The sequence below is a fragment of the Ambystoma mexicanum genome, chromosome 1p (genome assembly GCF_040938575.1).
Source record: "Ambystoma mexicanum isolate Mex_15411 chromosome 1p, UKY_AmexF1_1, whole genome shotgun sequence".
Taxonomy (NCBI): domain Eukaryota; kingdom Metazoa; phylum Chordata; class Amphibia; order Caudata; family Ambystomatidae; genus Ambystoma; species Ambystoma mexicanum.
The window spans coordinates 434,999,723-435,023,014 of record NC_090921.1 but is presented as its reverse complement, the minus strand read 5'-3'; the positions used below and the strand labels follow the sequence as shown (position 1 = coordinate 435,023,014).

Below are 23,292 nucleotides of genomic sequence, written 5' to 3'. Positions count from 1 at the left end.
CTACTATTGTCATGATCCATAGCACTCCAAACGTATTGTCTGATGCTCTCATTAACAATGAAGTGTCAAATCTTGAAGTTCCTTAGCCCTCTGACCTCGACGTTGACTTGCATATTCCTGCCGATGCCCCAGAGGTGGAATATTTCTGTGATCTAATGGACATAACATCTACTCTGTCCTCTGACAATCGACCCTGAGACCTTTTTTATATTAGACCTACCCTAAAAGTGACGCTGAAGTTCTGTTGGTAAAACTAATCGGGAAGTTTTGATAAAATCTCTGGTTCTGAACTTCAGAAATGGAAGTGTCGATCCATTGACTAGTGAGATGAGTAGTCTTGAGATGAATGATGTTAGTGTGACGAGTATGACCTCGAACGACATGCTCATGACGTTTGAATGTCTGACTACTCTGGTGAAGTGTGAGAGGTTGGAAAATAAACTCGACATCCAATCTCTCCTTCTCCACAAGAGCATTAATCGTGCTCAGAAGACTGTAAGAGATCAAGAATCAAATACCGAGCTGTCTAGCCATGTTTGTAGTCTTAACACTACACCTAAGGAGCTGACTGCTGCTATGAATAGATCCAATGAGGTTACTGCGATTTCCCTTGAGGTCCCTGCAAAGATTGTCATCTAAGGGTGAACTAGTTAAACATAAAACCAAAGTCACATCTCCGGCTTTTATGTATGCCTATAGACAGAAAACGTGAAAGAACCTGTGTTTCTGAGAAAAAGTGCCTGGAAATATTCAATCTGTTGAATCTGTGACATGTAATAATACTATACTGCATTGCTTGATACAGTAGCCAATGAAGTGCCAGTATTAACTGGAACTACTGTAGTGGGTATTCAGTTACCGGGGCCTGATGAGAATCTTTGGGACATACCACTCGGGCTGTGCAGAGTAGCTGGACCCCATCTTCCAGGCACCTCTTTGGCGCCTAATCTTCCACCTCCTCTGAGCCAGTCTGGACAAACTAAATTAACTTACATTTGGGCTATCCCTCCCACGCACGCCACTAATGTTGTAACCAACACCTCTATTTTTGCTTCAAGTGTTTTAAAAGCTTTACAACTTAAGCCAGTGACTACTGAAGAACTTCTGCCTCCCCTTAACAGATCAGCCATACTTAGTATTTTTCACTCTGTGGTTGCTCTTACCGGATGACATCAAAATTATCGATCAGGTGGAACATATTTCAACTAGTATATCGAACATTTGGTTTAAATCTGACGCAACATTAGATTTCTTAAATATGAGGCTGAGCTATATAGACTTTGGTATATGTGTAACATCGTGGACATGCCCTGTGCCAAACTTAGGCCCTGTTTAACTCGTGCACCAACACAGAAATTAATGCGGCCCAGCACCCCGACCATCAATATCGATCATACCTCTATAGTTAACACTGCTGATTGGGTACTAATGCATCAAGTTATGCACTTATAATTTAGCTGTCAGTAATACATCTAATCAATGCTGGATTCCTCTTGTTTCTAGTGGGAACCCTTTTTCTGGTGCCACTGGCTGTGGGCAGTCGGTTTCTTGTTATGGCTATTGGCAATGGTTGCCATCTGTTTTTAAATCTCACTTCGCCTTGATGTCTCAATGACACTAATCTTCTGTGCTCCTGGAAAAAGAGGGGTTTCTCTCCCCTTTTTGGAGTAGATGGTCTCTGGTAATATATGGACCTGCTCGCAGTTATTGTACTAGAAGAAAGGTGGCATACAGAGAGAACCCACTTAGATGGCCACACTACATTGCAGCAATTAGCTACAAAAGGTCCACTAGGACGTCCGAAAGGCGGCCTTCTGATTTCAGTCAGCCTTGGTCATTATCTGAGGTGCCTGGATCGTCATCTATGGTGCAAGCGGTCACAATTTCTTGTGCACAGGCGAACTTGGTGCTAATAAATGTTTGATTTCCCCCTAAAGGAGTATTCACAGAAATGCTTAACAGTGAAATATATTCTTGATGCTAATACCCGGAATCTCCAAATATGGATCATGGGCAATTTTAATGCTTATACTGACATTTGTGACATTGAGCTTAATGGGACCCCTGAATCTGCACTTGTAAAGGCCATGGATGAACATCTACAAGGCCATATTTATTTCTGGCATACAACACTACAAGCGAGTACCCTGGCATTGAGCTCTATTCATGTGACCCAGGCGGGCAATATAGTTGAATATTTACTGGTCCTAAAACAGGCCTTTTTGTTTATTTTTGTCTATCTTGGAGGGGTATATACAGTTTTCTACTATACCACGGTACAGGATATGCATTTGGGATATATCCCACTATCAAACCATCGTCCCCTGATACCCAGTGGAGGTGAGTTAGAGATGAGCAACACAATGAGATGTTGCTGTTCACATACATTACATGTTTTGAAAATGATTATAGATGACAGGTACTGAAAAATAGATTGTAACTAGCCAATTTAATATTAATTTATAGATTTATTTGAGGCTCATCCCATTCTATCAAGGGGCAACATACACTGGACAGTTGCACTCCGTCCTGAGGAAGGTTGGCTAGAGTATTGGGGCAAGGTGTTTCCCGCCCACACTGGACTACAACCGAAACTCGTGTCGACAGACATATAGCCCCTGCAAGAAAAACAGAGGGCAACATCTAAAAAACATAAGTTTAAAATTTGAATTGCTAGTTTGGATTATGTTATGGGGACATTAACACACCCATGTATGGAAAATTTGTTTGTATGAAGATGGTATATGAATGAGTTATGAATTATGGTACAAGCTTTTGTTGAGCCTTTTTTAGTACGTTCAAATTGTATTTGATAATTGAGTTCAAATCCTGTCATCTTTGTTCTATTGGTCCATTCTCGTTTTTGCTGTGTATACTCACCTGGAGGACCATAGACATATAGCGGGTACCTTTTTTATTTATCAGATTCATGTGAAGCCAGCCATTGTGTGTACAGCAGGGACCTGTGTACATAAAGAGCTAGTCGTATCTCGTTGGTGCCAAGCTTTTTCATTTCTGAAATTCCGCATTTTGAGTTCTCAAATCGATATTGGAAAGTGCCCTAATATGATGCAAGGGGTGTTGGTATGGCAGCTGATGCTTGTTTACTATAGCCTTTTTGTTTTACTTGGGCAAGCTTTTCACGTGACTTAATAGTGAAGATCTCAATTCACTCCTGATGGGCGCAAGGAAGAGATCTATTATCGCTCCTCCTTCGTCACAGTACCTAATTGGTAATCCTACGTGATCACCTCCCATCCCTCTTCCTCGTCCCAGTACTCAGCAGTAATCTTACCTATATAATCCTCTTCCTCGTCAACAGTCCCCCACTACCAGTACCTCACTCTTCCTGGTCACAGAACCCCAGTACCACCAACTTGCTCTTCCTTTTACAGTCCCCACTACCATGTCACTCTTCCTCATCACAATACCCTACTACCACCAACTGAATCTTCCTTGTCACAGTTCCCCACTACCACCACCACCACCTCAGTCTTCCTTATTACATTTCCATACTTCCCAACCTCACTCTTCCTTGTCACAGTCCCTAACTAAACGTCAGTTTTCCTCGTCGGTCCCACACTAACCTCACCTCACTCTTCCTCGTAACCGTGCACCATTACTAATCCCTTCTTATCTAGTGGACACAAAAAAAGATTAAATACTTAATAAACCTGATGTTGCATAGCTGATGCGGATATTGATAACATAACTGATAAAGCATTTGTAAAAAATATAATTTCAGGTGGTGATAACTAGGTCCTTGAAATGCTGTGAAAAAAAAGGTTTAGTTAAGGGACAGTTAAAGTGAATAAGTTCAGTGCAACAAAACCCTTGAAATTCAGTAGAAAAACATTAGTTGACGTGATAATGCATTAAATCGGCACCTTAACACCCCTGAAATTCGGCAGATGTTGGAAGTGCGCGACCTTAACTGAGGTCCCCATTGTGCAGCCCCCTAGAAGGATTTTCTGTCCCCGATTTAAAACTGCTTTTTCATCTCTTCTCTTCAGACCTGTTGGCACAGCATCATTATGCGACCCAAAGCTTTTGTAGCTTATCTACCGTGTTTACATTTTACAAGTTGCTCCATTCGCCAGTCTCTTCAGGTTGCCCATTGTGCAATCGGACACCTTACAGCATGCCTCAACATACTGAACCACGGTGCTTCACATAGCTGTCCACTGACTTTTTTTTTGGCAACAGCGCTTTTGTATTCTGGGAAATATAGTTCCAATTCCACTTCCATTCCCCTTCCTTTCCTGTGTAATTTGGGTCATATTTGCGTACACCCCCCCCTAAGAACAAAGGCAGGGGCGGACTGGGTCAGCAAAAGAGGCCCTGGAAATAATGTTCAAAGTGGCCCCATGCTACACATTTTCAGAAAGCCCAACCTTTTTCCCATGTGAAAAGAAAATACCACACAAGAGGCCCAGGCTGCAGGGGCCCACCTGGAAATCTCCAGAGTTCCCCATGGGCCAGTCCACCTCTGATCAAAGGGGATATGCCTACAATGTACACCATGCAACATGCATGGTGCAAAAACAGCACTTGATAAAGGTGACCTTTTAAGCCATCGGTCCTGATGTGATGTTTGAGATCACTCTAACCCGCACCTGTGAAGCCATGTGCAGCAGCTGTGTAGTGAACGAATCAATCAAGCCAAACTTATCAATACCATTTGATAGACACCAGTCAGGCCCGGTTCTAATTTTGCATTCTGGAATTTGTCCGATATGAACGCATAAACCCAGCACTAAAAGTTCAAGCATGCCAAATTAAAATCTTTGCTGAACGGGCTAGTTGCTGGAGCCACAAAGAGTAAATGGGAGTTGCACCACCCATCATTTTCTGTCGCCCGGTACATCTTCTCAAGGTCAGAATCTGTCTTCGAACTGCAGGATAAGTGACTTCGGTTATGAAGAAATCTATGTATGCTATACAAATGTAATGGTGATTCATTAAGTTTCTTCTGATCTCGTTTGCATATGCATAATGCATGTTGTAAAATGGTCAGCAATCGTCCTTACGGGATTGCAGGCATTTGGTTTTCAGCCATCGGCGGTGGGAGGGAGCAACACGAGTTGGGTCTTCACAACATCGGTTTAAGGGAAGCACCAACATTCCTCAACACATTGTCTCCCGTTGCCATGGCAGCGGTAATATTATTAGACACCAACTTACGTCAATTCCCCGTGTTTAAATAATATTATAGGGGACTTTAGTCTTTAAGCAAAGGGAAGCTGCCAAGTGGAGGCCACGAGTCCTGCGTGTGGGTCCGCTCGAAGCCCTGAGCCCCCCGAGGTGACTGATGCACGACTCCGAACATGCACCTGCAGCAGGGGGATCTCCGGCTTCTAATCTTAGGTGGGTGCTGGAAACCGCTGGGCTGGAATTTCTCATGTAGTGATGCGCTTGAGAAAAGCAAGTGTGAGAATTGACGGAGGCGCGAATTGAACGAGGCGCAAAACGCCTCGTGGTTCCCCACTGGGATCTTAACAGTCCAATTTAGGGTTCGTGGCCGGCACAGATATCATGTATAATGCATTTTTCAGAGGTTTTTTCCAAACTGTATTTAGCTTTTAATATTTTTTAAGGAGCAAAGGAAGTGTTGTAAAAGATGCGATTTAACTGTCACAAAAATCTACAGGCTCTTTTTAACTACCTGTATTGAACCCCATGTCATCCAGGATATGCAAATTTAAAAAGTTTTTCTTCGCATTTAGAGTAGGTCGAGATTTATAATGGTAAAATTCAAGTCACAGAATCCAAAAACGGGAGTGGATGACGTTACCGAATTATTTATACAGTTCATGTTATCTCATTTAGGGTTGGTGACATAATCGTGCCATGACCATCTTGCAAAGTGGGAGGTCTTTTCTCACTGCCCTCTCCTCGGTAGAATTGGTGTTGAGGCCACCATCAAAATCCACTGCCCAGGTGCACCCTATGCAAAGGTGGCTCTCGTATTTCCATCCTGTCTTGTAGCAACTGGACTAGGCTCTCTTCCCCCCCGCCCCCGAAGGACACAAGGGGTCTGGCCTAAGGGTTCTAACTGGCTAGTACTGATGACCAAGATCAGAAAGCTCTCTACTGGGCTCTCTGCTGTTCAAGAAGGCAGAAGAAATTGATTGGCTTGTCCCCATACCAGATGGCACCAGGACCATACCACCTTCACCTGAGCCTCATTAATTGGAGAATCGGTTGGTCACTCGCCTTAAGCTGCATATTTAATCACCCATCGGACAACCAGACCATCACAGTTGCTGAAGGGCTGACAAGCTTAGAAGTGGCCCCAAGGCATTGCATGGTGCTCTTCAAAGCACCAGACTTAACGTGCCCATCTAAAAAGGGGTTTCTTTATAACCAGCGATTCCACAGTCCCTCTTCCAAAGAAAGCGTAGCCTACACTCCCATTCATCAGAGGACGGGTGCAGAGGGATTTTGTGGATAAATGCTTGCAGCGTGTTCTTCACACTAGAGAGAATGTGTGGGTGGGGAGGTGCCCACATGTGGTGGTCGGCAGTCTCGCACAAAAGAGGACCCACATGTGGCAAATATCTAGCAGTTATGCTGTATGTAGATTGTCAATATCTGGGCAAATCGTGTACCACTCATTTTCTGGCATTTGCCACTGGGAAGACTCCTTACAAGGCCATATTAATCCCACAAATGGCAATTTAGGAGCAAGAGTGTGGGGTGGCACACATGGTGTTTGAAGCAGTCAAAACCTCTGAAACAATAGCCTCTGCACAATCATGGGGAGATACTGCATATCTGTGGTCTTGCCCGACAGTCTGGCTCTATTGGAGGGATCCTGCATTTTCTGAAGAATGAGACTGGTTTTGTTTTAAAACAATGTTTTTTAAGTACTTGCATGCTGTCTGCTTTTTTTGTTCCGTTTTTCAATTTGGTTGGTTATGAGGCATTGCTTCTGTGTGTTTCCAATCCTTCCCTATAGGGGCATTGAATCTTTTGGCATCAAAAAGGCTATCGGTTGTTATACAGTATACTGTATGGGTATGCAACTAAGAAAATATGACAAAGCAGCACACAGCATACAATAACATATGTAATTTAGGGTGGTTCTTGGAGAAAAGCGCCTAAAGTATAATGGATACATGGATTGCATAGCTGCTGACTAACCCCGTGCCATTACGTTGATTGGCTAGGGCAGGCTTTGAAGCCGTCCACCCTCCAGATTCTGGGGATTGTTGGTTCAATCTTCTATTATAATTAAGTCCAAGAATGTAGAGGGATATTGGTTGAAATCACAGTACTGACGCTTCTGACATGTGGTCGGTTATCCACTACAGAAATAATTGACCATCCATGTAAAAATAAGCTAAGCGGATTAGTGTTTCATCACCCATTACAGTTCAATTGCAGAGTGGTATGAAGAAATGCAGACACCTTCAGGTTTTTTGGGGCATTTACTGTGGGTACTAGCACCATTTTGATGCGCTATTTTCTCCTTTTTGTTCAGATAAGCAGCATGAAGTGGAAATTCCATCTCCAACATCGAAAGAGGAAAAGAAGAAAAGACCCATGTGTCAGATCAGCGGGGTGAAGAAACTGACGCACAGCTCGAGCTTCACAACATGCAGTATTCCGCGATTTGGGGTCAAAACTGAGCAAGAGGGGCCTCTAGCAACAGTGAGTTGGGTTGCATGGGTGGAGTCACCGCCTTACGAAACTGAATTGGGAGTAGGCTATCTTTAGAATGGATACTATAAGTCAATAGTTAGTATGTACCGGGGTTACTTACAATTACTGTTAAGTAAACTACTTGTTTAACAAGGTTTACAGTACTCTTGGTGAGCTGGCTTCTAAAAGTGACATCAGCCATAATTGACTAAAGTAAGATGGCAGTGAGTGCATTGTTTTTAGTGAGTCGAGTGCCCCTCCTCAAATGGGCTGTTGAAGTAGTATCTCTGATCGGTGAGCTGTACAGTATTTCTGATCGGTGAGATTTACAGTATCTCTGATTGGTGAGCTGTACAGTATCTCTGCTCGGTGAGCTGTAGGTTGAATTGAGTCTCCATTGAACGTGTGAGCTCCAATTTAGAGAGTTGCCTGTAGGGATCATTTGAAATAAGGGGTGAGCTTGAAAGATAAAAGCCATACACTAACCACCACATCTGTGATCACCCCTCATGCTCCTTCTGGAAGCAATGCACACTTCCTTTTTGTATTGGCTGATTAGTGGAACCGCCATCAATGGCAAACTGTTGTGAACACATTGGAGCGCTGAGGATATTGATTGGACAAAGTACTGCGTTCAAACATTCCATGCTGTGTATCCTTCTGCAGTAGGGTGCTGCAAAATACTCGAAAAGAAAGACTGCTCAGAAGTACATGTCCCCCAAGACGGGTGGGAGCAGTGCATGCCCTTGCACCATAAAGGCTGGAACTGCCCAGCAAATGAGAGAGAATTTGTTAACTTCCCATCCCAGTTTCACTGTCTGTGCCATGATGCGAGGACACAACGACAATAGAATGAATTGCTGGTCAGTTGCCATTAGTAGACTTACTCACATTGCTGAAATGTACAGCATTTTACTTGGGACATAGGTAGAACTGCTCTGTGGCTATTAAGGTAGTTTGCTACTAGTCGTTCCTTATTTGGGAGTCTGATGTGAAAGCTGTGGAAATTCTATTTTGAGAGGTTCCAGGAATCTTATTTGAATGATAATGGGATGTCTGTCAAAGCTTCAACGTGGGCTAACTGAGGGCTAGCACGCTGTGACATCAGAGTTGTTTACATATGTTTAACACTTCATGCCACATTCCTCTCACCTGTACGTGTTCTGTAAAAATAGTTTTTACTATTACCCAATTGTACTCCGTTTATGAACCATAGAATGAAGGGCTGACTCGGCCCTGCCAGGTTTTCAGTCTTACGACCTGCAATTTGGCCACATTACAGGGGGGGGGGGGAGTGCTTACGTGAGAGCGATCCTTCAAGTGGGCTGTCCAATTTGAGTATTAGTTATCAAGTTTATTTTGGAAATACATTCCATAAAAGTAACACAGCAACATAAAATCAAAAACAAATCGAGACTTTGATAAAGGTGTGAATATTAAGTGCTGAAAGCAAATTGAGAAAGACTTTTTCAACCTTAGAAACAGTGTTAGCGCTCTGATGGAGAAGTGTAGCTAAATTGAATATGAAAAAAAGTAGAGATGCTGCAAATGGAGGGATGCCACAGAGGTTGACCTGGGCTTGGACAAAACTAAAACGAAGAGAAGCCCTCCTCTAGCGCTTCTCCAAAATTAAATGTTATAATATAGAGACTTTCTCGTTTTTAGGTTCCATTTGTCATTTTTATTCAGAATTCTATTGTGCTGTAAACAAATAGGGATTCCTTTTTACATCTTGAACATAACATATAAGTTGATGGGAAGACAAAAGAATGCAAAATTTAAATTGGTTTAAAGTTTTTCGTTGAGTTCACTAAGTTGCTGTGTCCCACGTTGTCACTTGAAAGTTGCGAAGCCTTAGTATAATTCACTCGACATTTGGGTTGATGGAGAGACAAAAGAATTCAAAATTTAGATTGGTTCTAAGTTTTTAGTTGAATTCACTAAGTTGCTGTATCCCACGTTGTCACTAGAAAATTACGAAGCCCTAGTTTAATTCACTAGGCAGTATTGGCCTCAATTTGAATTGGTTCAAAGTTTAGTCAATGTTGTCTTCACGTTGTTGCTCGAAAATTGCGAAGCCCTAGTTTAATTCACTAGGTAATATTATCCTCATTCACTAGGTAATATTATCCTCAACACGTGTTTCTCCGCCACATGGTTTATGGCGGTTCTTCAGGAGGAATTTGTAGGTAGATAGGCAAATGGAAAGATAACTAAATATCAAATCTTGTTCATGTATATGATGGTTCCTTTGATGTAGGTAATATTATTAATTCCATCCGGTTTGGTCATGTGAACGGTGTTTTCCTCGCTCTCTCGATACTGTCTGATGTGGTCACATATTAGATAACTAAATATCAAATCTTGTTCATGTATATGATGGTTCCTTTGATGTAGGTAATATTATTAATTCCATCCGGTTTGGTCATGTGAACGGTGTTTTCCTCGCTCTCTCGATACTGTCTGATGTGACCACACTGAATAAAAATGACAACTGAAAGCAAATTGGCGGATAGATGTGAGATGGGCCACTTCCGGTTTTTGGGCCAGTAGTCTTTCAGCAGTATGGGTAGTTTGGTTTGAAACCTGGTGACTGTGGGCTTTTGGAATTGAGCCTTTCTATTTTGAGAGTTCGATGGTGTCTGGTTTGAGAGCTTAAGTCTGAGTGACTTGAGCAATAGGAACTGACCTGTGTGCAAGCTAGGTCTGGCTCCTGCTCCTAGTTTGGAAGTTGTAATCGATTTGGTTGGAAAGCTTTGTAGGCTGACCAGTTTTGGAGCTAGTGCTGTTAAAGAGATGCCAGTCTTTTCCTTTTTTCAAATGCCGATAGATTGTGATAAACTACAGTCCAAGCAAGTGGGAGGGAACCAGGGCATGGATTTACGATCCGAAGTGTATGATTACTGCTAGACTGAGTACTAATACCCTGCTTTTGTGTCATGACGATGTGCGCTTTGAAAGAGGTTGCAGTTGAAGATGAAGGCAAGGGACTTTGCACAAAGGAAGGTTTGGTTAGTGAGAAGCATAGAGAGCCATCTGTCTCAGCCAATTTTGAACTGATTTATGTTTGGTGGTTCTTCGGTGGAGGGAGAACCGTTTTGGTAGGGTTTGGTTTCAGGTAGGTACTTGACATCCAGGCTGAGCAGAGGCTATTCATTGTGGTGACGTCTTCTATTTCTTTTCCAGATCTTTTCTTGTTAGCTGATGGCATCTTTACTGTATGAGACTTCATGTATATACCATGGCGTGGATGCTTGCTTTTGTTGGTTCATAGTTTCAATAGTGCATAGATGGTGGCAGTCAGTACAGTTGATCTGGTTGAGGAGAATGTTCAAGTCAGAGGCATTAATGTGGAATCCAGGTTGGTGCGGTTTTCTTCCAAGGCATGTAAGAGGAAGGTTTTGAAGGTGCAGTGAGGTTCCTTTGTTGGTTTCAGTTGCCTTTAGTAGGAGGGCTTAGAGTGTTGCCACTTGGTCGGCATGGCCGCGTGGTCAGTAAAGTTGTATAGGTCGGAGGCTGTTCATGTCTGGATAAATGAGGTCAACACCAGGTTGGAGGAGCGCTTTTGTAGGTCCTTGGTGTGGTTAGGATCAGTTGGATGCTGTGGGGATTGTCCAGGTGGTCGAGGAGAGCTTCTTTGGTTCTCTTGGTGGCTTGTGTTCCAGGCAGGTTGAGGTCAGTGATTTCCTCCAGGAAGGCTTTGTTGCTCTTTGATAGACTTAGATCAGGTGGAAAGAAGCGGTTGCGGTGTGTGCCAAGGTTTCACGGGGTAATACCAACAATGTCTGCCATGTGAAGTACAGCGGAGGGAGCATTGATGAGCATGAGGTTGCGTACATGTTTGGGTGCAATAAGTAGAGTGGTGTTGAATGGGCTAGAAACGGGATGATGCTTGGTGCTGCTAGGCATTTGCTTGTGGTAGTTAAGGTGGGGATGGGGAGAGGTGTAGAAGGAGCGAAGCACATGGTAGGGTTCTTCAGTATTGTGCAAGAGTTCTTTCTGGTCCTTTGCCCTGTCCATGCCCTAACACGACTGAACAGGTGTTGTAATGGTTGAAACTCTGGTCTTTGCAGCCCTTTTCGCAGAACTCCCTAGTGAAGGTTTTACAGGCCCGGAGGGGTTCAGAGTTGCATGGAAGGGAGGGGATGCAAAATGCAGTCCCATGAGCTGCAGAAGTAAGGGGGGTAGGAGGAGTAGCAAAAAAGACAGAAAATGCAGATGTGTTCAGTCATTATTTGCGAGTTGCTGCTGTTGGGCAGAGCAGGGGGGCCTGGTCGTGCCTTGCAAATCATGGTTCTAACCTGTCTTATTGTGATAAACTACACATTTAAATGTGTAGCTTTCTCCAAAGGCAGTATTTGACGTTCCAGGAGATGGACATTTTTCCGGTTTTGCTTAGACTATAGTCCACGATGAGTAAAATATTGCTTTTGTTGAATGTCACAATATACATTATCTGGATCGGGTACCAGAAAAAGGAAATTGCAAAAAAGAAAAACGTGCAATAAATTCCTCCTAAAATTGTATAAATACCTTTTTTGAAGTGATTTATAGTTTTCCAAGTAGAGTTAAAACTGGATGAGTGGTGTGGGCCTGCTGGCAGTAAAGGCTGACATCCGTTTAATAGATTTGCATGGGGGTGGGGGGTGTTCCTTCACTCTGTGCACTGGGGCTGAAATGTAGGACACTGAATTGGAAGTTGGATTTTGAAATCCTAATTTGGAGAGCCACCATTCACATTTAGATGGCAAGGGCATACCATTGTCGTCTCCTGCTTACACAAACATAATGACCTTTTAGAGCCAACTACCAGCTAAGTGACATCCTACTACATCAGCAAGATGATGCAGGATGAGGCAACAAAAAGGTTTGAGGAATGTTTGTAATCCCTCTTAATTTTATTAGTCAGAAACTAATGGTCCTTTATATTCTTATTGCAAAACCTACCAAATAACATGACTCTTGTCTGCTATATGGTCTAATCAGTGGATTTCCTTTCTATCTAGGAAATAGAAGATTCTAACAAATGGGGCCTGGATATGTTCAAAATAGCTGAGTTCTCAGGCAATCGCCCTCTGACGGTCATCATGTACACCATCTTTCAGGTAAGGGAGGCAGGGGCCTTGCTCGGGCTATGGTACAGTAGATTTGACTGTCTGTTAAGTGATGTGTCAGGGTTTTATGAGGCATCAGAAGTATTGATTTTATAGATGAGTAGTTACGTTGGATGGGCCAATGCATGACATAAAATGATAGGGCCCGCAGAAGTGAAATAGCTTGACATTTGACCTCGAGGTTACATTCTGGAAGTGATGGAAATTCTATAGAACAGATTTGAACCGTGTTTATTCTGAATAGAGGGGCTCCCATACACTTGTATAACTTGTAAAACTTGGTGTCACCCTAAGTAAACTAGAGTAATCCAGACCTGGAGCCCGTTGCTCACTGTGCCTTAGAGGCTCAGCTTCACCTCAGTGAGGAGGTCGAACAAGGCCGAAACATGTGTCTGTGTTTGCTGATTGTACTCTTGTTAGAGGTGGACTGCCTAGCATTTTGGTGCCGGACTGCTCTTGTAGCTGGGAACAGACCTATGTGCAAATGGATATTGCTAAAACCTGCTTGTAGACCTACCTGAATGGAAGAAATTCTATACAACAGGTTATTGGAACAATGTTCGTTCTCGTAGATGGTCTCCCACACACTTGTATAACTTGTACCTAGATTACATCATACAAAGTGGCATCCTGAAGCATTTTACATGGTAACAAATCCTACAATGATGATAAAATGAGCGTAACATGTCAAAGTTTCACAGAAGCTGGTAAAATGCAAGCATACGCATCATCGCACGGGAGCAAGTGTTCGTGGCTACAAACATTGTGAATGGGAGATGGAGCTCCTGCTAGACCTTGTGTCCTTGGGTCTTAATGTTCAGAAATGATGACGACTAGTCTATTGCAATCAGTTGGTGCGTAATTGAGCTCCGATACAGCCGGTTAGTGGCTCAAGGGCATAATTGCTGGGAACACAAGGTAATGGTCCCGAGAAAAGTGAAGTAAAGGAGGGTCAAGGGCATTTATGCCCCATTATTCCCTCCCAAGCACAGTCAGAAAAGCTAATGACACCAGGCCAGGTTTAAACATAAAAATAACCCACTTTCAAGCGAACAGTGATCAGATTGCAAAAATAGACCAAGAGTGCTACTACTCAAGCCGGGGTGTTTTGGGTGAGGAGACCACTTCTCTGTGGTCACTGGCTGCGTCTAAACCAATAGGACGCTTGAAACCACAGGCATTGAATAGTTTGTGTTTACATTTAGAGGAATGGCTGGGAATCAGCCACTGCTTGATCCAGTCTGCTGATGTGACTGCATTCTTACTGTTAAAAGAAAGCAGGTACATCTAAGACACCTGTTCTTTTCATTTTTGCTAATTTACTCCCCAAGTCACCAATGCTTCCATTTATACAGAACACATCTTGTACACCACCTCAAAGCACCGTTGAGCGCAGCCCTACAAACAAGTGGGGTACTGGCCACTTTTACACCCTAAATGTAGGCAAATACTCCCTAGCATAAAAAGGGGGCAGTGAAAATACTCCCAACAAATAAATGGGAAACCGACCCGTAGACCCATGTGGCCCTGCTTTCACCCATACATGAATGTTTGAAACAGTTGCGCACATAGTACCACAGGAAGAAATGTTATTTCTCTCTCAAAGACCACCTTGCTAAAGTAGAACGACAGTTTCATCAATAGTTGTATATAAGTACTAGAGCACATCTTCTCGCTTTTCCATTAATTTATATTTGTAGAACGCCCAATTAACATGACGGTGGTTTCCTGGCGGTGATGGTGCTGTCCTAGAGCTTACATTGAGAAGGGAGATGGTAGAAGTGAGATGGGCTGGAAATTGAGAGGAATGATGGGGACTTTTAACCATTTTTGAAAACATTTTTTTTAAATGGGGAAATTACCATATTTAAAGGTTTCTTGGACACCCGTTCAATAGAAAAATCGTACTCTCTGGAAAGAGCATGGCAGATGAGAATAGCGCAAAACTCGAAAATGTTTATTGGACACAGTTCCAAAGGCGAGCCAGATTTATTTAAATGTAGCAAATCTGTCCTAAAGGGCAAGAATGAATGCGCTGCATTGGTGAAGGAATACGATGGAGAGGGAGTTTCTGCAAAGGAAATGTTGGCCAAATTGGAGAAGTGGTGGTTATTCTGACGTGGGTATTGGCTACTTTTTCCATGGAAAAAAATGATAGCTCCTCATACAGTTCCACGAAGGAGTGGCACAAGGTTGCAGGCACATAAACATCTCTTCACATGGAGAAAAGCAGTGTTGGCTTTCTCAGTACATGAACTGCAGAACTTTTGTTTATGTTCTCAGATGGCTTTTTTTTTTTATAAGAGACCGTTTTGTAAGATAAATTGTTTTTGCCTCATTATGGGGAGTACACCTCCCAGATACGCTCAGCATGTTTTGTGGTAGTTTAATGGCATATAGATCCCGAAAATACAATTTTGCCACCACACTGGCCAGTGGTTTGCAGTGCATTTTTAACAGAGCCGAGGGAATCGAGAACAGAGGATATCAGTTATTAAAAGAAGAGAGGATCAACTGGAAGTGGAACCTTTTTTTAATTAAAAAAAAAAAGGAAAAATCAGAGAACTAAAAGTAAGGGGGAAGGGGGGAGAAAGTAGATTGCTAAGGAGAGCAATAAAGGAATACAAACGCTGTCAAATCATATGAGGGACGCAATTTCGATAAGATTAGGAGGGTAAAAACTAAGTCTAGTGCCTGGTCGCATGAGTAAAGTAACACCGGAAACTGATTGAGAACTTTTAAAATGGACATGCAGATCAGGTTATATTCCACAATGACCAGGTAGGCAGTCTGCTCAGGTTATATTCCACAATGACCAGGTAGGCAGTCTGCTCAGGTTATATTCCACAATGACCAGGTAGGCAGTCTGCTCAGGTTATATTCCACAATGACCAGGTAGGCAGTCTGCTCAGGTTATATTCCACAATGACCAGGTAGGCAGTCTGCTCAGGTTATATTCCACAATGAGCAGGTAGGCAGTCTGCTCAGGTTATATTCCACAATGAGCAGGTAGGCAGTCTGCTCAGGTTATATTCCACAATGACCAGGTAGGCAGTCTGCTCAGGTTATATTCCACAATGACCAGGTAGGCAGTCTGCTCAGGTTATATTCCACAAAGACCAGGTAGGCAGTCTGCTCAGGTTATATTCCACAATGACCAGGTAGGCAGTCTGCTCAAACATTAAAATCGCTCAGGACCACCAGATGAGGACTATAAAGTGTGAGGGAAGAAAAGCATCAGGCAAAGAAGTAAAACAAGGATCAGATTTAGGCAGGTGATTCAGAAATAGTCCAAAAGAACCAAGGCTTCAAAGCTAGAATAAGTCGGCAATGGGGTAAGTGTAAAATCTAGAGCGGTGCAAAAAGTTACCGCAACTCTAGAACGACTTAAGCTGGTTCTATCAATGCAGAAAATCAAAAACCCATGGAGAATAGTCGTATGGATAGCGGGAGCGGAGGAATCGCAAAGCCATGTGTATTTCGAACAACCCACCCAGCTTAGTGATCAAAACCAGATGATTTGGAGCCACATGAATTGAAACTATGATGGCCGACTAGATTTGGCTCAAGGACTTTGATTGTGTTAGATTAATTAACATTTTGAAGCATCAGCAAGGGGAGGTATTAACTTCTTGTTGGACAAATCTCGTGCCTCCTAGTCTGCACTTTCTCTGTTATTGAATCATATTTTAGCAACTACAGCAGAATATCTTATTTTCTAATGGGCAAGTCCCATCTCAAAAATGTTCTACCTGAGGGCATCCAATATAAAGGCTTGTATGAAATTAAGCTTGTGTTATTGTTGCGCTTATAATGAGGTTCTGCATCGGGGGTATTGAGTGTTCTTGAAAACTGACAAATGTGTAAATGAATCCTCCATCTTTGCTCCGGCAACTGTTTGGTGAGCTGGACTCTTCGGCATTTGAACTTGCTCAAGTCCTAGATAAGTCTGCACCTTTCATCTTATTGTTGATGTGAAAGGCTTGGACAGAAGTGCACATGGCCGCAATGCCCTGTTATTCCTAATCTAGAATTTGTCCTGCTGATCTTAAAGTGGAAACCAACGACACGTCATAAAGAAAGGCCCTTTGGCTGAAGATGGTGCTGCAAAGAAACAGGCTTTTTAAACCGACCTCACAGGATAGGGTGTCCTTGATTTCTGAGGTTTGCACCAAGGTAAAAGAAACCTTGTGACACAAATATGCATATTTTGCAGTATTTAAACTAATGAAATTGCACGAGCTTACTGCTGCTCCCTCCCACCATCTTCCTGCCCTCTTCCCGGCGTTCCCACTGCCCGCCTCCCCAACCCTCCTTCTCTGCCTCCCACTTACTTGAAAGCATTGGGTGGTTGTGAGCAGTGCTCCTCTACTTTTTTATTTTTATTTTAATTTTTATCAAAGTTTTACTGTTCCTTTTACTTTTATTTAAAAAGGAAACCATTCTGGAATGGTTTAGTTTTAAAATAAAACTGTAGGACGAAGTTGAAACTTGAACTTCAGTGCACGGCTTTAAACATTTCCTAAAACAGCATGTGTGTTTGTGGGTTTGGCTTGTGCGTGGGAGGGGATGTGGCGATGGGGTTTGTGGTGTACGGTGGCAGGGAACATAGTTCCACTACTACTTTTCGTACACTTCGGCCCCTGCTTGAAAGTGTTGCGGCGCTACTACTCCCGTGGTAGCCATGTTGGGTGTGTTTGTCTGAAACTAAATTGCCAGCTGCGCCCAACCTATGTTTCTAATAGCAATAATTGCATGCCCTTGCCTGTACCAGGTGCTAATGTTCCAGGGACCCTTGATAATTATGGCCTTTATGAGACAGTACTGGCCAGGGAGATGGTAATTATTGCTGAAATATACATGCTTATATATGTGTATGTATGTGTACAAAGTGTATACAATATAGTCATTCCTCAACTTTTACATACATAATGCCTATGTTGCCATAAACTGATGTCCCTCTTCCTTTTCTCTTTGAAAGTAAGTGGATAGTTGTCACTTGCTTGGTGTTCGTTTTGGCTCACCCATGTATTTTTCTTCTTTTACATTGATGGAGAGGAACACATGGAGCCAGCACCTTACCGATATCAGGAACTGTGTTGTCAGGGTACTGATAAGAATTCCAGGTGCATAATGGAGTGCATTGGAAGCCGGTGTTGAGAGTATGGTTGTATATGATCAAAAGGGTAGCTCTTGTCCCAGTGGCGGAGCCAGTGGGGGTAGCAGGTGAGGTACTAGAGGGATTGTTTTACTGGAGCCCTAAGCTTTAAACTGTATATGGACAGCAAAAGACAACTGCAGGTGCTACTGATCTTGAGCTTATTAATTAAGAGTGCGTGTGTGGCTGGGAGATGGCAAGCTTTTCCAGGAGTTTGCCTAGGAAAGGAGTGATAGAGATCGGGTGATAGTTAGCTGGAGAGGGATAGTGGCCCTCCACTTCTCTCAACCGCCCTACACTTGTAGGAGTGGCGATGTCGAAATCGTACCAAGATTTCTTGGATGTGGGCTTCAAACGGATCCTTCTGACCGGGGCAAAGACATCAACAGTTTAGAGATGGAGAGATGGAGGTTAGAAAGGGCAGTGTCTGAGTCAGCCAAAGCTGTAGGATGCAGAGAAAGTGGCGGCAAAAGCCTCAACTGACGCGCGCTTCATGGGCCGGATGACCGAGAAGGTGGGTGGCAGTGCTGGGGTCGGCTTGACCCGAGGGATAGAGGGGGAGAGAGGTGGGAGGAAAGACGAAAGTGGTTGCTCCAAGAGAGATGGGGGGAGGTCTGAAGAGATCCGAACATCCAGGGTGTGCTCTGTAAAGTGAGTCATGCCAAACGGAAGAATAGAGCGAGGTTCCAAAAGAGCCCCGAAGAGGTAAGTAGCATCCAGATGGATGTTCACGTCTCCAAGGAGAAGTTGAGAGGAAAAGGTAAGGAGGAGAGGTCAGCCCACTCGGAGAGGAAGAGGGCGACCTTGCCAGGCGGCCTGTAGATAGTGGCCACAGTGAGAGTGTGGCTAGGAGAGAGGGAGAGGGAGAGGGAGAGAGAGAGCCTGCTGGCAAGTCATTCAAAGGAGTACTCATCCTTCATTGGAATGACAGAAACAGGGATCCACTGTGGGGAAAAGTCAAGGCTACACCCCCACTGGATGGTTGGTTTGGGTTTGGATAGGATCTTGTAGCCGTCAGGAAGGAGTGTCAAAACTTGTAACCGAGCTGGCCATGAACCAAGTCTCAGTCCGACAGAGAACATCCAAATCAAACTCTTGCCGGAGACTGCAGATGTCAGAGGAATGTTTGACAGCGGAGCGCAAATTGAGAGTAGCAATGTGGAACAGGTTGTCACCTTTTGAAGCACTTCCGTAGATGGGTACAGGCCAGAGGAACGCCTTGCGCAGGTGTTGGAGGTGCCCCTGGCTCCCTCTCCACGACCACCAGTATGGCTTCAGAGCTGCCAGAAGCCTGGAAACTGCTCTGCTGAACTGCCGTGAAGACTTGCGCCATCTCGACTCTAACCTTCTTTTGTCCACATTCTCCTCGATCTATCCTCTGCCTTCGACACGGTCAACCACGCCATCTTGCTCAATCGCCTCTGCGACAACCTGGTTATCATTGGTCAGGCCCTGGCCTGGTTGACATCCTTTCTCACTGACCGACCCTCCTAGGTCCAACTTGGGTCTTTCCTCTCTTCTATCTCTCTCTGCTTGTGGTGTTCCCCTAGGGTCTAACCTTTCGCTTTTGTTTTTCAACCACTACCTGGCACCTCCACCCCACTGCATCGCTACATTCTGCTCCAACTTTCAATTACATTACATAAAAAAGCATTTATAATACACTCTGTGGACCCGCAGGCATGAAGGCGCGGGCAAGTTGCACCTAGAACATATAGGACATTCAAATGGAGGGTTATCTGAATCGGGTGTAGGAGAAGCCTAGCTGAGAGAGGTGCTGGCGACAGCGAGACTATTATTCCCTTCTCAGGTGAACATTAGCGTTTTAAAATCTTTCTTAAAAGCCTGTAGGGAATTATGGCTACGCATATAATCTGGCAGTTGGTTCCAATGTTATGCGGACAACACTCTGCTCTCCTTCAGGCTCCCCTCAGCCTCCGCTGCAACGTCTCTCATACCAGACTGTCTGGCCACAATTCAGGAATAGTGTGCTGCCAACGATCTCTGCCTTAATGCCATTAAGACTGAGCTCCTCCTCATTGGGACACCTGCTCCCTCCTTTCCCCTCTCTCTGGCCACCCACCCTTGTCCCTCTTTATGCTCCTTCCTGTGAGGCTAAGAATCTTCGTGTCATCTTCAACTCCACCCTCGCCTTCTCTCCTCACATCTCTGACGTCTCTAAGAAGTCACACCACCTCAGAGGTATTGTGCCTTTTCTCACTTTAAGCTCACTTTTCCCAGAGCCCTGGTCCTCTCTTGGCTGGACTATTGCGCCAGCCTCTTTCTAAATCTGCCTGTCTGTACTCTTCGACCATTATATCTTATCCAGAACAGGAGTGCGAGACTTGTCCTTGACCTCAAGCCCAGGGATCGTATCTCTTCAGCTCTGAAATCGCTCCACTGGCTCTTTGTGGCTGCAAGGATCAAGTTCAAGACCATTTGCATCATCCGCAAAGCTTTCTGAGGCCTGCACTAACTCCAACTTTCTCTTCCTAAACCTCTTCCTTCTCGAGCCCTCCGCTCATCCACCTCCAACTTGAGGGTAAGACGCTTCTCCAAGCAGAGAGTGGAGGGTAGATCTCTTTCCTCGGCTGGGGGCTCCCTCTGGAACAGTCTCCCTGCCTCTCAAACTTGGGCAGAACCATCTCCGGAAGCAACTCAAGACCTTCCTTTTCGCTTCCGCTTTCTCTCGTCCTCTCCCTTGCTGATGTCCCGGACTGCTTGGCCCACTGGTCACCTGGCCACCCACTGAAACTCGGGCCCAGGCTCCTGTATGTCCAGTTGCCCTTCCACTGCCTCCGGAATCCCCAGCACTTACGGATCTGTATCTGCAACCCTATAGTCCCTTGTCTCTGTGCACTTAAGACCCACCCTTCGGCAGCACTTATTGAGGTACTTCCCTCGTCTTATCGCCCCCCCCCGGCTCTTCTCCCTTTACCTCTTCACCGCACTTGCGCGATCTGAATGACACAAGGACTAGTAAGATCTTTATTTTGTCGTCCTTTTGCCCCCCTCCTTGTCTTGTCACGCCTAGAAACACTTGTGTACAGGTGCGTTATAAATGACTTGTGTCATATATGGAAGGGTTGGTGTGTCTAGTCAAACTTAAACCTCATTTATCATCTTTTATTATGCATTATTGGGAATAACTGAATGAATTTAGGATTAAAGCATTGTTGGAAGCACATGTTTTTGTACTAATGTAACTAGCGCATGAACGTGTTTGGACCTTGTGTAAAAGAGTAGAGCTCGTAAATGTGGAGCGTTTTACCATAAAGGGTGTGAACAAAGTATTGATGGATAGTGTTTTGGATTTGTATCTTCTGGAAGAAAGGCAGGGAAATGTGATATGCAGCATTTGATTGAACAAGCCACACATTACTCGTATGTGGTACTCGGCATTGTGGATCTAACAAAGTATCTAGAGGAGTTCACGTGGTCTCCGGTTAGTAAAAGCAGCACTACATAAAATGAGCATTTCTATGATAACTTGGCCTTAGCATTCTTAAAGCCCAAATGCGGATCAAGTCGTGTTGGAGGCCTGTCTGAAAATATTGTCAGTTTTCCAAACAACTTGAGCAAGCAGATGATATCCAGCAGTTCATTCAGAAACCTTTGGGTATGTTTAACCCCTCCACAGGTTAGTCGGCTGTCCGTGGTCTATATTTTCTTGAGTCTGTTGTAGAGATAGCTATTGCTACCTTTTGGGTTGCTATTTTCACCCTCAGACTGCTTTGAAACACCTGTTATTTAACTAATATGACAACTGATTTTGAAAGGCGCTCTGCTATTTTTCATGTTTTCAGTAGTTAATGCATAACATGAATCACTATGTATTGATATGCGGCACCCTCGATTTTTTTATTTCATTTACTTCCAATAATGAATCGTATATTAAAAAGGTTAAGTGGTGTCACTCTTGCTCTGTGTAATTTTACAGAAATTATGCCACAGTGCTATCAAGGATTATTCTACATAGTCTTGCATAATTGGCTATACTTGCACAGCTTCACTCAGTGATTTTTATTGCACCCATTTATTACAATGCATGTATATCACCCATTACAGCAATTTTAAAGGCATACAGAAAAAACAGTAACAGTAAAAAAAACAGTAACAGTTTCCTCCATTTTATAAGAAATGTGCACGAAACTACACGCTGGAAATATCGTACTGGTCTTGTAGTACATGAGTCAATTCATCCAAGTTAAGTAGAATTTTGAGGCACATAATTGTCACCAGAGTACCACAGATCACATAGAAGCCACATAGTTTGTAGCACGGTTTCCCTCCTGTAAAGGAGAGTTGTGATACAGCGCTATGGAAGTGGTATTCGGATACCCCAGAGCTCCCCTCATATCTTATGATATTGGTAGAACACCCATGTCAGCAGGGGGAATATGTTTGATGTGTAAGCTCAGGACTCTGCTCCGCATCCGCATGACCAAAATCCAGAGAAGCATGGGCCAGAACTCCTGTCTACAGTACCAGACCAAGCAGTTGTTTTTTTGCCATTGTACTTAGCACCCAGCCGTATGACCATCCATGGAATGGGAGCAAATCGTCATTGCATGTTGGGTGACGGCAAGTTCCAACACGTATTGCAATCTACAGTCCTACTGAAAATGTACGGCAGTATGAACAAACCCAGGCAGCAAACACTCCTGTTCAGTGCAGAGGCAATGGAGACAGAAAAATAAATTCTCTCTCCCAGGGAAGCACAGACTTTGTGCTTCAGTGATGGCTCACCCTAATCCTAACATGGTAGACCATGCTCTTAACCTCAAGCTGCAAGGGCTGGGAGGTGAAACCATTCCTGTAACACCTGCAGACAAAGGAATTCAATTGCTAACCCAGGTAAGGGAGAGGAACAATCCAACCAAGACGTACCCACGTAGGGTGGAGGATGCCTACTTGTTGCAGTCGAGAACCCCATAGGACAAGAGGAGTCCAGTACAGAGCTTGCCTAGGATGCAGCTCTGAGGCAATTGCCCCTTGCTGCAGCCCCTTAAAAACCACTGACTGACCGACCGACTTGAGAAACACTCGCCCAGAAAATGAATATCTAGAATATGATTTGGACATTCGGGCCCTTAGTATAAGCACTTGCACTGAATTTGCTGAATTGGTACTCCTTTAAAAAAAAATAAAAAAAAAAACAGTGGGAGGAATATTTGTCCATTTTGAGATGCCCTCCTGACCCACACGTCCTTAAACCTCCCTTTGTTACCAAGCTAAATAAAGGTGTTGAAATCTATCTGTGTTTTCTATGGAAGACCCCTTTCATTGGCTGCCAGTGGGGCACCAGGTCGTCTTTAAGCTCTTACCACTGGTGCACAAGTCGATACAGTGAAGTATAAAGCCCACCCCACC

At 43.9% G+C, this 23,292-nt stretch overlaps 1 protein-coding gene across 6 annotated transcripts in view; it reads left to right on the top strand.

Moving 5' to 3' along the window:
- PDE4C (phosphodiesterase 4C) overlaps nt 1-23,292 on the top strand; it is a 1,504,034-nt gene that overhangs the window by 1,390,677 nt on the left and 90,065 nt on the right. For all 6 annotated transcript variants that reach the window (XM_069649259.1, XM_069649258.1, XM_069649260.1 and 3 more), the window contains 2 exons: nt 7,487-7,656; nt 12,654-12,752. In XM_069649259.1, the coding sequence (XP_069505360.1) occupies nt 7,487-7,656; nt 12,654-12,752 (269 nt within the window). The remainder of the gene's footprint in view (nt 1-7,486; nt 7,657-12,653; nt 12,753-23,292) is intronic.